The sequence below is a fragment of the Girardinichthys multiradiatus genome, chromosome 22, assembly GCF_021462225.1.
Source record: "Girardinichthys multiradiatus isolate DD_20200921_A chromosome 22, DD_fGirMul_XY1, whole genome shotgun sequence".
In the NCBI taxonomy this organism is placed as follows: Eukaryota; Metazoa; Chordata; class Actinopteri; order Cyprinodontiformes; family Goodeidae; genus Girardinichthys; species Girardinichthys multiradiatus.
In genome coordinates, this window is record NC_061814.1 from 4913998 (window position 1) to 4929598 (window position 15601).

Below are 15601 nucleotides of genomic sequence, written 5' to 3' on the forward strand. Positions count from 1 at the left end.
CCAACTGAAAAAGGTGGAAAAAAAAACAATTTTTAAACATTTTTGTTAGGATATTAATTCTGAGTAATTATTTATTTCAAGGTTAACATATTAAACACCTTTGAACAACAAGGTGATTTGGACAATCATCTCAGCAATCATTTAGTTAACCTATGAAAAGTCCCATCTCTATCTAACATTATAAGTTGGGCATTTTCCAGGGAGTCACTGGGTTGTCTTCTCCATCTCTGACCTCCCTTCTTGGGTCCATTTCCTCTGATGAGCAGAGAAAGAATGAGTCTTCATTTACTGGCTATTTTTTCTCTTTCTTCATTATACTCCCTGTACCCACTTTTGTGACCAGCTGTTTTCAGAAATTTTACAACCTTAGCTTGCAGCTTACTGTGGTTGGGGTCTGGTCAGTTGATGCATGATCTACTTTAAAACACAGTTTAAGCAAAGCTGCTTTTTTTCTTATATCTTACATTTTGACAGCACCAAAAGCTCTTTGCCTTCTCATATTCGCATCATGTTCAGCTGGCATTGGTGGAGCTACATTGTCACCAAATACTGTGAGAAGCAAATAAGTTTCCCATTGGAATCATCGGTAATGTGTTTGTTGACCGCACCAGACAATACATTGTTGATCAAATACCTTGGACTTTTTAGAAAACCTTGCAAATGATGCATGCTGGTAGAAAACAACAAAAGCCATTTGCCTATAGCACTCGATGATATAATGGTGTTTCTTCAGAACCTTTTCCACTTAAGTATCAGGCAGTGGAGATGGCTTTGGTTAATGTGGGGTAAATGTTTGCAGCATCGGAACTAAGGATGGGTTCTGAATTCGGTACTTCTGTAGGTACCGAGTACCGATTCACTTAAAAAAATCAAATGGTACCAAGTTTTGGTACCTAAACGCATCGTCACACTGAGGGAGCAGAAGAGTGGGCAATTTTCCATGCCTGGCATGAACACACCATTGCATGTACAAGAACATAATGATATCACTAATTGCTGGTACTGTCAACAAAGCATGTCTGATACAGTGTTTCTAAATCCGCTTATTATAAGCGACCTTGAGCTTGTATTTCTCTAAAGTCACGGGTTGAATTTTTTTGGACTTGTTTTCGAACGTGAAGTTGCTTATTTGGGCTTGGCTTTCTTTCCTAGTGATACCCCTTGATTATCTCCCAGCTCCCCACAATAAAGCAAAACACAAGTAGCAGGTGGTTTGTCCTTTATATGCAATAATTTCCTGGTTATCACACCTGCCCGAGTTGACTCTGCAGACCCCAGACACACTTACGCCAGAGCCCAGAGTGACAGGGAAATGAGTGATGTGACAGTGCGAGAATGAGTGTGTGGGGAAGATATGGGAAAAAATGTAATTAAAGTGGGAGGAGGAGAGCGCACTGAAAGACTGGATCAGACCTCAGATGGGCAATGTCTGCCTTCCGATTCTGCATTGTGAAATACGTGCTCACACGCCTTTTCTTTTAAACAGTTTGAAGAAAGTTTTTTGCTGACTATTTTCACTCATTTTGTTGCTACATATGCAAAATGCACTTCTCTTTTGATCAGAGTTTGAAAGTTATTCCAAGAATGTAAGTTATTAAAACGTTTATGGTAAAGGTTTTTAGCATAATTTTGCTGTTGCTTATGTATAATGCAATAATAAATGTATACATTTATACTGTTTAACAGCGGCCTCTGTCTTACCCAGTGGTGGGTTGCCCTTTGGGCCTTTTTGGGCTTGTTTTCTTAGATCTGGTTGGTTCTTCCTCATACGAGATTTGGTAACACTGGTCTGATAGAAAGCACTCAAGAGTGGCTCCACTTTTCAAAATGCGATGCAGATTACGCTCGCTGCAATATTTGTGACACGAAGTGCAAGGCCAGTGGCAGAAATACTTCTAATCTGAGGAAGCACCTGGTGAAGCACAATACTTTTTTAAAAGGCTGAAGAGCAATTTTTGTCAGCCTCAGATCCACGGCTACAACTCCTGCATTCTGCACCGTTAGCACGCCTGCATCGGTTAGCGACTCGTCGTCTGCAGCCGCCAACATGGGGGAAGAAACGTTTGAAACAACTGAGATGTTACAATACAAACAGCTGGATGTTGTTTGATATGTTCATTATAGTTTATATATTGAGAAATAAATATGTTAACTTTGGCTGCATGGTGGCGCAGTTGGTAGCACTGTTGCCTTGCAGCAAGAACGTCCTGGGTTCAATTCCCAGCCTGGGGTCTTTCTGCATGGAGTTTGCATGTTCTCCCCGTGCATGCGTGGGTTCTCACTGGGTACTCCGGCTTCCTCCCACAGTCCAAAAACATGCCTGTTAGGTTAATTGGTAACTCTAAATTGCCCTTAGGTGTATGAATGAGTGTGTGTATGGTTGTATGTGTGTTGCTCTGCGATGGACTGGCGACCTGTCCAGGGTGTACCCTGCCTTTCGCCCATAGACTGCTGGAGATAGGCCCAGCTCCCCCGTGACCCACTATGGAATAAGCGGTAGAAAATGACTGACTGAAAAATTTTGAGATTATTAAACAAATGAACCTTTATTACCACATAAACACACACAAAAGTACTGAAAATTGGTATTGTTGAGTACCAATACGATTCCCAGGTACCGGGCATCGGTACCATATCGGTTCAATTGTGAAAGGTACCCATCCCCAATCAGAACAGCAACAAAGAAAGAGCTCAAACAAACCTAAAGTCATTTTGGTGATATCTTGAAATGTTTAATTTTAATTCGTATCACCCAGTAAACATGTAGGGATTAAAATCAGAGGCAGAACATGTGTTCAGAAATATAAAAGACCTGTGTTTAATATTTATTCTGCTTTTAATGTAACCTTTTTCAGACATTTAGTTTGAGTCAGCAAAGAGTATGAATGTAAAACTCATTTTGGTGAAGATTAAACATCAGGACATGCAGGAGATCTGACTGTAGTCTAATGTTTGAACTGTGTACCATGCTGTCTGTGTTTGTGTTGGTTCAGGTGTTTGAGGGGACATCGGGCATTGATGCCAAGAAGACGGCCTGCGAATTCACTGGTGACATCCTGCGTACCCCGGTGTCAGAAGACATGTTGGGTACAATTACCACTGTTGCTTCAGATTCAGTCACTGAACATCAGAAAACCTTTAGACTCAATTTTAGCTGGATAGTTCCTGTTTTTTATTCATTTACAGGTGACTTTGCTATTATAGGCCTGTGTTTCATTTTCATCACCTCTGCACTAATTTACTTGAATCATTTGACTCTTTAGAAAACAGAACAGAATATGCTCTGAATCAAAGCCTTCATTTTTATGTTCCTGAATGTCTCAATCAATATGATTATCTCAGTGCAGCGCAAGGTTAAATACATTTGAGTACAAACAGACAGTAAACCTGCTTTTGTTTTTCAAGTGTCATTAATCATGTCCCTGAATTTATAATTAATTATTTGTACTTCTTACTTGTGGGCTTGACAAGAGCCAACAAACCCATACTTATGGTAACTCTTAAGAGTTTTACAGAAAACAGAATAGATCAGACATCCTGGGAAATCATCTAATAAATTTCATTTTATGGCTGTTTTAGTAATGAATTAATTTGCCATATATATCAGGCAGACATTTATCCAACTGAAGACATAATTAATTGTTGACTGAAAGCAGAAAATCTTCGTTTCAGGGCGCGTGTTCAATGGTTCAGGCAAACCCATCGACCGTGGTCCCAGTGTTCTGGCTGAAGACTACTTGGACATCATGGGTACAATCTTTTAAACCTTCTGTCTTTTTTTGGTTTTCTATCATATTTCTTAAGCTGTACAATAATTAATGCCATGAAGGTAGATTCTTGTTTTTGACCATTTTAAATAAAGAGGTTTTGAAAGGTTGACATGGCGCCAACCCCAAGTTGCACAGGGATCAACATGTTCATGTATGAATGGTTTGTTTTTAGTGTGTCTCTACTTTAAAAACACTTTTTGGTGGTCCCTATGAGTAGAAAAGTGATATATAGGGTCAGGCCATTGTGCCTTCTAATACTATTATTGAAACAAAATGAGGTCAAAAATTTGCTTTGTTTATCAAAGATTAATAACAGTTGAGTTTTTCCTAACTTTCTGAATCTCTGTCCTGTTATTGCATCATTTGCACTAGACACACACACACACACTGTGAGGCACATGACTTTTCACGTGCACACATTCTGTCTTTTAATTCTACAGTGCTTGTTGTTAAAGCACAATCTGCCATGGTGTAATATTCACAATCTCTGTTATAACACAATGGTGAAAATAAATTTTTCATGTTTATCTAAGTGAGGGCTAAACTCTGCCATTGATTTTTTATTTTTTTTCTGCTAATAAATATTAGCATTGCTACATGTTTGTGATGAAGATGGAAGTGTATCTGTGTGAGTTTCGGCCACTGGGAAAAACAACCGTGTCCCTGTTAAGCGTACGCTCAGGTGTGCCTTTCTCTGTTCTGGTAGTCATGGATACCGAAAGAATTGATGGCTAGATACTGTTCCATTGTAACCTTGTCTATGGATATGTGGTCAGTGACGATTTTTAACGGGGGCAGTATCAGAGTTTCTCCAGTCTCTTAGTCATAGTTTTTCTTGGATGTTGGTAACTAGATGGAGCTCCTTGACCTGGTTTGCTCTTAAATAAGTGCAGTGTTGAAGTAGGCATATGATATGCTAATGATACCCAGCAGTATTTGCACTGGTCCACTGTTTGGTTTGATTTTAATAAAGAACTTAAAATCTGTGGTCTTTGGCTTTGCGTGTGTTACCCTGTATGAAGAACCACTTAAAAGCATATGCAGCTTTTAACTTACAGTACAAGTGTCCGGAGGATCATCAGTTGCCCATCTAGCAGGACAAGCTATCTTCTTCACATGCAGTTTACAGTTTCGCTTTCATCGCGGCTTGCATTGAGCAAGTTTCGGTTCCTTAACCGAACAACTTTCTTTCTACATGCAAACTGCAAAAGTTAGGAACACTCTGAATTCAAGGTTTTTAGGTCTTGTCCACTTGCATTTGTCTGTGTGTTATTGTAACTACAAGAAGCCTGTTAGTGGCAGTGCATGCACTTAACTTTTGCTCTGGGGTTATGACCTCATCATTTTTAAAAGTTGTTTGATTGTCTTCATAAAAATCTAACAAATCAAAGCACCTCATTGTGATCTGGAATAATAAGTTTGCTTTGCTTTCTAAGCTTCAATGTTTTCTGAAGTCCCGCCCAGGCTTTAGGTTTTGAAACTCATGATGTTTTGTATGTTATGGATGTCCAAACATAAAAACAAATGCAGAAATCGTTTAACACCTTTTGGTGTCAAGTTTTGTAATTATTAACAGGTAAGGTTTTTACTTTGAAAAACCAGAAGTATATTTGTTATGACTGTTGTATTTAACATTTAATGTGAACAGCACTCTTTAAGGTTTAGAGACTTTTCTTGTTATGGAGAGTCAGATCATTTACAAAATTATGAGGAAAGTTGTGAACTTACCCTTCATTCAAAACATTTGTTGTCAACTAAACAGTGAACCTGTTCCAAGGCATGGTTAATTGAACAGCAAGAGAATAAAATGTCTGATGCCAGTTAAGGTTGTTTTGTTGTGAAATAACCTAAGGTTATTTTATGCAGACCCTTAAATCTGAGAGACATGTCTGTAGTGGTTGTTGATGCTACAGCTAACCTAAACGGTTTGTTTGATTCCCACGGTCTGTGAACATCCCCAGTAAATCAAACTCACCCTCACATAGCCATCCCTGTGAGAGCTGCTGTCTGTGGCTTACTGGCTGACCTTAACCTCTGGGTACATAACATTCAGATTCTTCACAAGCCTTAAGGTATATCCAAGTAAATGGGAATCGGCTTTCCGATAAGGCTCGATTTTGTCAAAAAAAAGTACCCATTGAAAATTACAACCTTTAAGCATGTATTAAACTGCCTTTCATTGAGCCTACATTTCTGTATTAAAAATGTTTTTAATTAGTCTGATGTAATATTCTATTAAAGGTTTTATTAATTCAATATTGTATTAAATGTTTGTTTTCTATAGCTGTAATCAGAAAATCCTGATCATTAACGGAAATGAAGACTGGAAAACATCTGGGTGGAATTAATCAATATAATGTGTTTCACTAAGTGAATTCAGTTGTTGAAATAAAATAACTTTTCAGTACTGTTTTATTTTATTGAGATGTATCTGTAAGTGCAGCTGGAGTCTCATAATCAGGTCCCTACCTCTAACATGGAGGCACCCGTTCTATGGGTTAATGGCTCGGTGGGATGGTCTGTAAAACTGTGACCAGCCAGTAATGGAAAAATGTAATTTGGCATTTGTTTACCATCTGCATTCACATGTAAAGAAGAAAACTGACTTGTGAACCAGTTCAATGAGTTGCTCAGTTAATCAGACATTTTTTGTAGCACAGGTGATTTTATTTTTTATTTCTTTTAAAAAAGACACAATTTGACATTAACTTAATCAGATTTATTCAGACTAAGCTAAAAGTCTAATGTATCCAATGTGGATGTTATCCTTAACCTTAATTAAGTATCAGTAGACCATAAGATCATAAAAATATGATAAAAAAAAAAACAAATCTTTCCAGACTTTTAGCACACATCTACTGAATTCTAAGCATTAACAATAAGTCATTAAATATTGTCTGAAAGTGTTTGTGTTCCATCACAGGTCAGCCCATTAATCCTCAGTGTCGTATCTACCCCGAGGAGATGATTCAGACGGGTATCTCCGCCATCGATGGCATGAACAGCATTGCCAGAGGACAGAAGATCCCCATTTTCTCTGCTGCTGGGCTGCCTCATAACGAGGTGAGACCCTACCACCACTCTTCTTCAGTTTCCTGATTTTCCTTCCATGCAGTCAGTCATTCAGTCAGTCATTTTCTACCGCTTATTCCATAGTGGGTTGCGGGGGAGCTGGTGCCTATCTCCAGCAGTCTATGGGCGAGAGGCAGGGTACACCCTGGACAGATCGCCAGTCCATTGCAGGGCAACACACAAACAACCATGCACACACTCATTCATACACCAATTAAGAGACCAATTAACCTAACAGGCATGTCTTTGGACTGTGGGAGGAAGCCGGAGTACCCGGTGAGAACCCACGCATGCACGGGGAGAACATGCAAACTAATAAGTAACAAATAAGTTACAAAGCGGTACATAATAAATAAATATTAATATAAGACTTGGAAACCAGTAGCTGTTGGCACCTGCAGTCTTCTCTTCACTCTTTCAGTCCTGTCCGTGGAAAAACACGCTACAGCTGTTGCTGCAATAGAAGACCATCTTTAGAGCTGAAACCTCTGAATTCCTTTTGTAAACTTGAGAGGTGTTTGAACAGCATTAGAAATTCAAGTTTTAAAACTTCCAAACATTATTCCATGCCTCTACCAACACCTGCAAATGGGGATAATTTGGATTTTAGAAAGTGAGATTCAGTTCATGAGATGTGGGCAGTCTGTATAGTCATTGATGGGATATGAGCAGTCAGCGTATTACATGCAGTGGCACACTATCTGATGCACCTCAGTTTAGAAAAACAGCAGTCTATGGGCGAGAGGCAGGGTACACCCTGGACAAGTCGCCAGTCCATCGCAGGGCAACACACAAACAACCATGCACACACTCATTCATACACCTAAGGGCAATTTAGAGAGACCAATTAACCTAACAGGCATGTCTTTGAACTATGGGAGGAAGTCGGAGTACCCGGTGAGAACCCACGCATGCACGGGGAGAACATGCAAACTCCATGCAGAAAGACCACTGGTTGAGAATCGAACCCAGGACCTTCTTGCTGCAAGGCAACAGTGCTACCAACTGCGCCACCGTGCATGTAGTTCCATGCAGTTATCTGCAATTAATTATGTCAGGAATTCATTAATTAATGCAGAGATTAAAAGATCCATAGATATCTTTAGTTGGGGGCTTATCACTGGCAATAGGTTTGAGGGTTTAAGTTACAAAGCGGTACATAATCATACAGTGGGTAAAGTAAGTATTGAACCCATCACCAATTCTCTAAGTGAATATATCTGTAAAGTGCAATTGAGATGGAATTCTCCACAGTCCATAGAAATCAAACCAAAGATGTCCATTAATTATGTGTAATGAAATGAAATGACAAGGGTAAAAGCTAAAGAACACATGAGGTGCAGAAAGGAATAAAAAGTCATGACACCAGCTGAAATCTATTAGTAAATAGAAAGCAAACTTGCCAGTGCATATTAATATCTGCTGGTTCAGTCCCAACTGATGGCATATAACAGGGGCTCTCAAACTTTATATGTTAAGCGTAAGTTCACAACAATTTGGGATGAGGAAATATCTTTAATTCCATTTTCTGACAACTTACAAAAAAAACAAAAACAAATGGCACTTGATATTTACAACTGCTTCATTATGACCCTAAGCTGGTCTAATTTCTGACAGTAAAAAGCAATGAGCACTCTAATGTAGACACAGCATCAAAACAATTGAAATACCAAGAACTAAATTTGTGTGGAAAATTTATCTTTGTGCTTTCTATGTGCTGCTATCCTAGAGACTTATAAAATTAGTCTTATTTTTTTTCCAAATTCCATTTTAAGCAAGCATTTTAAATATAAAAAATAAAAATTAAATTGATTAGGAATTTAATGCTTTTGTAATTCTCAAAATGTATTTCTGTTATAATGTAGTAGCAGTCTTTATCTTCAGATATGAGCTGAAATTCAACACTTTCAGTGTAACCTAACCCACCTAAAACACACATTGCTTCATCATATATTTCTAAATGAAGACCTGAAATGGCACATAAGGCTACAAAAAATCAGTTAATGCGCATCTCGCTCTGCACATGATCCAACCTGAGGGAGGAGTTTACAGAAATGGAGGCTATTGCTCACTTGTTTCCTCTCTGATGACAGACTTATTACAGGCCTGTGATAAGTCTGCACAGAATATGTTCTCTTTGCAGTTCTAATTAATCACATGGAAACTAAAGTTACCAACAGAACTGTTTTCCTGCTTCCTAAGCACTTTGCAAGTCATGGTTATCAACTGCAGTCAGGTCTCTATCAGACGCTGTCAGCCTGAAGGAGAGCTCAGCTTCAGTTGGGAGAAAGCTGCAGACAGGACATGCTCGCTCTTACTCCTCTATTAATGTGAACGTCAGTGTAAGGGTACACTTTAATCTTTAGAAATTTTCTAGATCAATTAGCACATTCTATCTATGTTCCAAGTTTTTGTATTTCCCAATTAATGATTTAGTCCACATTTTCAGCATCATGGCTTGGGTCCTGATTGACATGCCATTTGGTCCAGATCTGGACCAGACTTCTGACTTGGAGAAAGGCTGACCGATAAAAAGGTCTCGTTACCATTGTGTCATGATGGGCAAAACGTCTGAGCTGTGTAGAACATCATAACCTAACTGTTGCAAAACATCCTGATGCCATTGGAAGAATGCAAGAATTACAAAAATACTGAAGTTACTAGTGGTTGGAACCATAATATGGAAGTGGAAAGAACATCATTACACCATAAATCAGCCACGGCCAGGTGCTTCCTGCAAAGTTTAGTCAGAGGAGTGGAAAGAATTTTCAGAGGAGTGGTCTAAGACCCTCTTGTGGAGAGCTTCAGAAAGAGCTGAAATTAGCAGGTAGAGGTATATAAATCAGAATCCGCTTTATTGCCAAGTTTGCAAGGAATTTGACTCCGGTACACTTTACTCTCAATAATAAAGAATATGTTTTTAAATGTACATATATACACAATTTACTTTACAATAGAAAATAATGTAGGATCAGTCCAAGTATGTATGGTATTCATCAGAGAAACTTCCTGGGGTAAGAAGCTTTTATAACTAAGAAGCAGTAATTGTGTTCAACCCGTTTTCACTTTGCCATTCTGTTTCACATAATTTCTGGACCACACTTGTGGTTCGATTTCTTCACATGTGTTTAATGTTTATTTACCCACTGTGTGTCCATCAGGTGGAAATAGCTAGGAGAATTGGCCTACATACAGGTCCTTCTCAAAATATTAGCATATTGTGATAAAGTTCATTATTTTCCATAATGTCATGATGAAAATTTAACATTCATATATTTTAGATTCATTGCACACTAACTGAAATATTTCAGGTCTTTTATTGTCTTAATACGGATGATTTTGGCATACAGCTCATGAAAACCCAAAATTCCTATCTCACAAAATTAGCATATCATTAAAAGGGTCTCTAAACGAGCTATGAACCTAATCATCTGAATCAACGAGTTAACTCTAAACACCTGCAAAAGATTCCTGAGGCCTTTAAAACTCCCAGCCTGGTACATCACTCAAAACCCCAATCATGGGTAAGACTGCCGACCTGACTGCTGTCCAGAAGGCCACTATTGACACCCTCAAGCAAGAGGGTAAGACACAGAAAGAAATTTTTGAACGAATAGGCTGTTCCCAGAGTGCTGTATCAAGGCACCTCAGTGGGAAGTCTGTGGGAAGGAAAAAGTGTGGCAGAAAACGCTGCACAACGAGAAGAGGTGACCAGACCCTGAGGAAGATTGTGGAGAAGGGCCGATTCCAGACCTTGGGGGACCTGCAGAAGCAGTGGACTGAGTCTGGAGTAGAAACATCCAGAGCCACCGTGCACAGGCATGTGCAGGAAATGGGATACAGGTGCCGCATTCCCCAGGTCAAGCCACTTTTGAACCAGAAACAGCGGCAGAAGCGCCTGACCTGGGCTACAGAGAAGCAGCACTGGACTGTTGCTCAGTGGTCCAAAGTACTTTTTTCAGATGAAAGCAAATTCTGCATGTCATTCGGAAATCAAGGTGCCAGAGTCTGGAGGAAGACTGGGGAGAAGGAAATGCCAAAATGCCAGAAGTCCAGTGTCAAGTACCCACAGTCAGTGATGGTCTGGGGTGCCGTGTCAGCTGCTGGTGTTGGTCCACTGTGTTTTATCAAGGGCAGGGTCAATGCAGCTAGCTGTCAGGAGATTTTGGAGCACTTCATGCTTCCATCTGCTGAAAAGCTTTGTGGAGATGAAGATTTCATTTTTCAGCACGACCTGGCACCTGCTCACAGTGCCACAACCACTGGTAAATGGTTTACTGACCATGGTATCACTGTGCTCAATTGGCCTGCCAACTCTCCTGACCTGAACCCCATAGAGAATCTGTGGGATATTGTGAAGAAAACGTTGAGAGACTCAAGACCCAACACTCTGGATGAGCTAAAGGCCGCTATCGAAGCATCCTGGGCCTCCATAAGACCTCAGCAGTGCCACAGGCTGATTGCCTCCATGCCACGCCGCATTGAAGCAGTCATTTCTGCCAAATGATTCCCGACCAAGTATTGAGTGCATAACTGTACATGATTATTTGAAGGTTGACGTTTTTTGTATTAAAAACACTTTTCTTTTATTGGTCGGATGAAATATGCTAATTTTGTGAGATAGGAATTTTGGGTTTTCATGAGCTGTATGCCAAAATCATCCGTATTAAGACAATAAAAGACCTGAAATATTTCAGTTAGTGTGCAATGAATCTAAAATATATGAATGTTAAATTTTCATCATGACATTATGGAAAATAATGAACTTTATCACAATATGCTAATATTTTGAGAAGGACCTGTATATCTATTAGAACAGTAATTATTCATGAGTTACAGTGGACAGGACATTTATTATTAAGTGTCACTAAACAGCTGAGATCATGTGAATAAGTCCAGTAATAAATCTAAACAGGCCTTTTGATAATTCTTACACTTGTCCTTGGTTGGCTTATGAAGTAACTATTGAGTCTTTAAACCTGAACTTGAACCAAACTCTGTCTTCCGGTCATCATATCTCTCCACTTCAACTATTAAGTAGGATTTTTTGTTTTTTTTTCCTTCTGTGAAACTATCCAAGTGGGGGGAAAAACAGGCTCAATCCAATGCTGCAAAACAGAGGGTGATCAGCTATTTCCAGTTAAATTGTTTTTATTTTGGTTACATTTGTAAAAGCCATCCTAGAGACAGATTAAAGACCAAAAAGAAATGAAAAGAATTATAATTGCAGAAATCAATCTGTTATATTTTGTACAGATAGTATTGATTTATTCAGTGCACTGAAGCACTGCAGTATTATTCAGCTGTCTTGAGTTCCAGTCAACTAAAAAAATAAATATTAATATAAGCCTTGGAAACCAGTAGCTGTTGGCACCTGCAGTCTTCTCTTCACTCTTTCAGTCCTGTCCGTGGAAAAACACGCTACAGCTGTTGCTGCAATAGAAGACCATCTTTAGAGCTGAAACCTCTGAATTCCTTTTGTAAACTTGAGAGGTGTTTGAACGGCATTAGAAATTTAAGTTTTAAAACTTCCAAACATTATTCCATGCCTCTACCAACACCTGCAAATGGGGATAATTTGGATTTTAGAAAGTGAGATTCAGTTCATGAGATGTGGGCAGTCTGTATAGTCATTGATGGGATATGAGCAGTCAGCGTATTACATGCAGTGGCACACTATCTGATGCACCTCAGTTTAGATAAACAGAAGATGGGATGGGACAAACGAGTTCATTGCTTGTCAAAGCTGGACCAGTTCACATTGGTTCATTTCACCTTTATGCTATTGTTAGCTTTGCATTAGTCTGTTTTTTTGTTTTTTTCCACAGAAGTTTGAAGTTATTTGTTCTGAAGAGTGATGTTCTGTGACCTGTTAATAATGTGTCATGTGAAACATTTGTGACCAAACTTAACGTGTTACATAAACCCAACCAGAAGATAGTTAGTAAGTAAAAAGAAATGACTGAAAGTAATTCAGTGTAAAACTCACTCAAATAGCTTTACTTGAACATGTGGACATGTGTTCTTATCCTTACAGATTGCTGCTCAGATCTGTCGCCAGGCTGGCCTTGTGCAGAAGGCAAAGGACGTAATGGACTACAGTGCTGAAAACTTTGCTATTGTGTTTGCAGCCATGGGGGTAAGCAGAGAAAAGACACCTTGAAACTTTTTTTTATAATCTAATCTACAGAACACCACCCCACCCACTTCCCCTCCCACAGGTCCCCCCGTTTCTAAAGTCCAACTAAATTTGTTCTGCTAATCTCTCTCTTAACCCTGAGGTGACACCTTGCCCGTTTTCTTGAACCCTACCCTTTTTTTAATCAGGTGATTTAACCTTTAAGTTCATCTTTTTACTTCTGCACTTGTGAGCATATTCTCCAGCCACGTAGACATTCCTTATTCAACAGTCTTTTCACACCGACTGCCTGGCAGTATCAGGTTCTCTGCCTCTCAGCTGCTCCTTCTGGCTGCAGTAATGCCTCTATTGTGACAGATTAACCCACTCCAAACACATACATGCACACAGACATTTGTGTCTCTAGTTGAATGCTAATCTGTCCTGCTTTTCATTAGGGTTACTCTGGCAGTAAAAATGTGAAGAGGCACATGGAAATGTATTTTAAAAAGGAAATGATGCACATTGTAACAGCACTGCTTGGGGTTTTTTTTTTTTCAAAGCTCATGTACTCTGGCTCTTTTTTTTCCTGTCTTTTATTTAGTTTTAGTAATTAACAATGTATCTTTGTAATAGATTGTTGGTTCAGTCAGTGTCAATGTGTTGTTCTTAACCATCCACTCATTGTCTTTACCCAATGCTAGGATGCGAGGTTGCACCTGCCTATCTGCCTACAGTTTGGGCATGAGGCAGGGTACAGGGTACAGCTCGCACGTCCATCATAGGGAAACGCAGATGCACACAGGCCTAAACAGCCATGCATGCACAACATTTATTACTAAAAATATAAAATTTAAACAATTTAATATGAAACACGCATATTTAAAATTAACACACACACACATTATCAGTAAACCATACCTGTTTAACTTAGGAAATTTAGGTGCAGGAATGTTTAACATTTCCTTTTAGTCATATAAGATGATAAAATAATTTATCACAGCCAGTGGTTTACTCTATACGACTAGATATAAGAAAATGTCGATTTGACATTTAGAAAAGGTCTGTTTCTGCTGAAACATCAGTGTTTAGATAAGAGAATTTAGTTTTTATACTAAATTTGACATCCTTCACAGTAAAAACAAGAGAATAAAACAATAAAATAAGAATGATTTATCAACTTGGGAAGGTGTTCTTTGTTTCACACATGGGATTTTAAAATTCAAAAAACAATAAGTGTTCAGTTTTTAGTGAAATTTTAAATCAAATCTTTTTTGACACACTACCTCAAGTTACATCTGTCAGTAAATCATTATTTTCTGTAGTCTGAACCACAGTTAACAGGGTTCATACATCAGGAATCCTACCTTACTGGTCATAAGCACTTCGCACTACATCAATTTCCATATCAACTAAAACTGGAAAGGTCTCTGGGAGAGCAGAAGAGGCTCTCCCAAATCACTGTAGCTTTGTGTCATAATGGCTGCCAGTTCTGTCTTAACCCATGATACTTTCTATTTTATACCAGTTAACTGGTTTAGATAATCTGCCTTCACCTTTAATTTTCTTGAATTATTGTAATTATGTTCTTATTCTTTAAGCAGACTTTCACCAAACACCATCTTGTGGCGCTCCTGGACACATCATCAGTGATGTATTCTGGGATCATAGGTTGCTTCGGGTCTTTCAACAATCAGACCCCCTCACCCAGGTGACCCAAGCAGGGTTGATCAAGTCCCAGCTTGTGTTCAGGAAGCGTAGCCCACACCCCTAACCTCTGAACCGTGCTGAGGAAAAGCTGTCCAGGGCGATGAAGTTTGAAAAAACGTCCACAGTCAACAAACGGTTAGCTACAGCTAACCTCCTTAGCTGTGGGGAGTGCCTTGTTCTGTCGGGCCACCAAACTGCACGTTACCGTAACCACAGTGATGCGGCTCCTGTTGTCGTCCTTTCAGACCGGGAAAACCACTCCACTTGGCTTCGTAGAGAGAGCGCCTCTGCAGGAAATTCACTGGAACACATTTTGCTTCTGTAGGCCTCAAAGAGAAAGTCAAGCAATGCTTATACCTTAATTTACCCCTTTTTATGAATGAATACCAGGTACACAAACAGTGATTCTTTCGTAGTTAACTTGTGCATATGATTGCGTCATCCAAGGACACCCTTGGATCCAGTTTGAAGAGTTTATGTCTGTTTGCCAGCAAAGAGACATTAGCGCACGGTGCCTCCCCTCTCCCGGTCATCACCGTCATGGAAAAGAGCGACTTGTGGGAGAAGTGGGGTTTTATATGGATGGACAGTGGCATCATGGGAAGTCCGCTGTTACCCTTTCCTTGGCTGTGCCGGAAGTATGTTAAATGCAATTTATTTCATGTTGTATCCATGGCTGTGGGTCCCAACACCGGGGTAGGATTCTCTTCAATCCCCTACTCCTCGGGAATCCTTGGGGTTATTTCTCCGTAGGTTGATCTGCAGCTCTTTCGGGTTTTACTTTCAGAACAATATCCCATGGATTTTAATGTTTGGATTTCAACTTCAATCTTTAAACATACAGTGCCTTGTGAAAGTACTCGGCCCCCTTGAACTGGTCAACCTCTTGCCACATTTCAGGCTTCAAACATAAGGATATAAAAGTCAAATT

The 15601-nt window shown here is 39.4% G+C and overlaps 1 protein-coding gene across 1 annotated transcript in view; it reads left to right on the top strand.

Annotated features, from left to right (window-relative positions):
* Positions 1-15601, top strand: part of atp6v1ba (ATPase, H+ transporting, lysosomal, V1 subunit B, member a) — a 47379-nt gene that overhangs the window by 17748 nt on the left and 14030 nt on the right. The window contains exons 4-7 of the mRNA XM_047351636.1: positions 2994-3087; positions 3673-3750; positions 6694-6833; positions 12880-12981. Of these exons, the coding sequence (XP_047207592.1) occupies positions 2994-3087; positions 3673-3750; positions 6694-6833; positions 12880-12981 (414 nt within the window). The remainder of the gene's footprint in view (positions 1-2993; positions 3088-3672; positions 3751-6693; positions 6834-12879; positions 12982-15601) is intronic.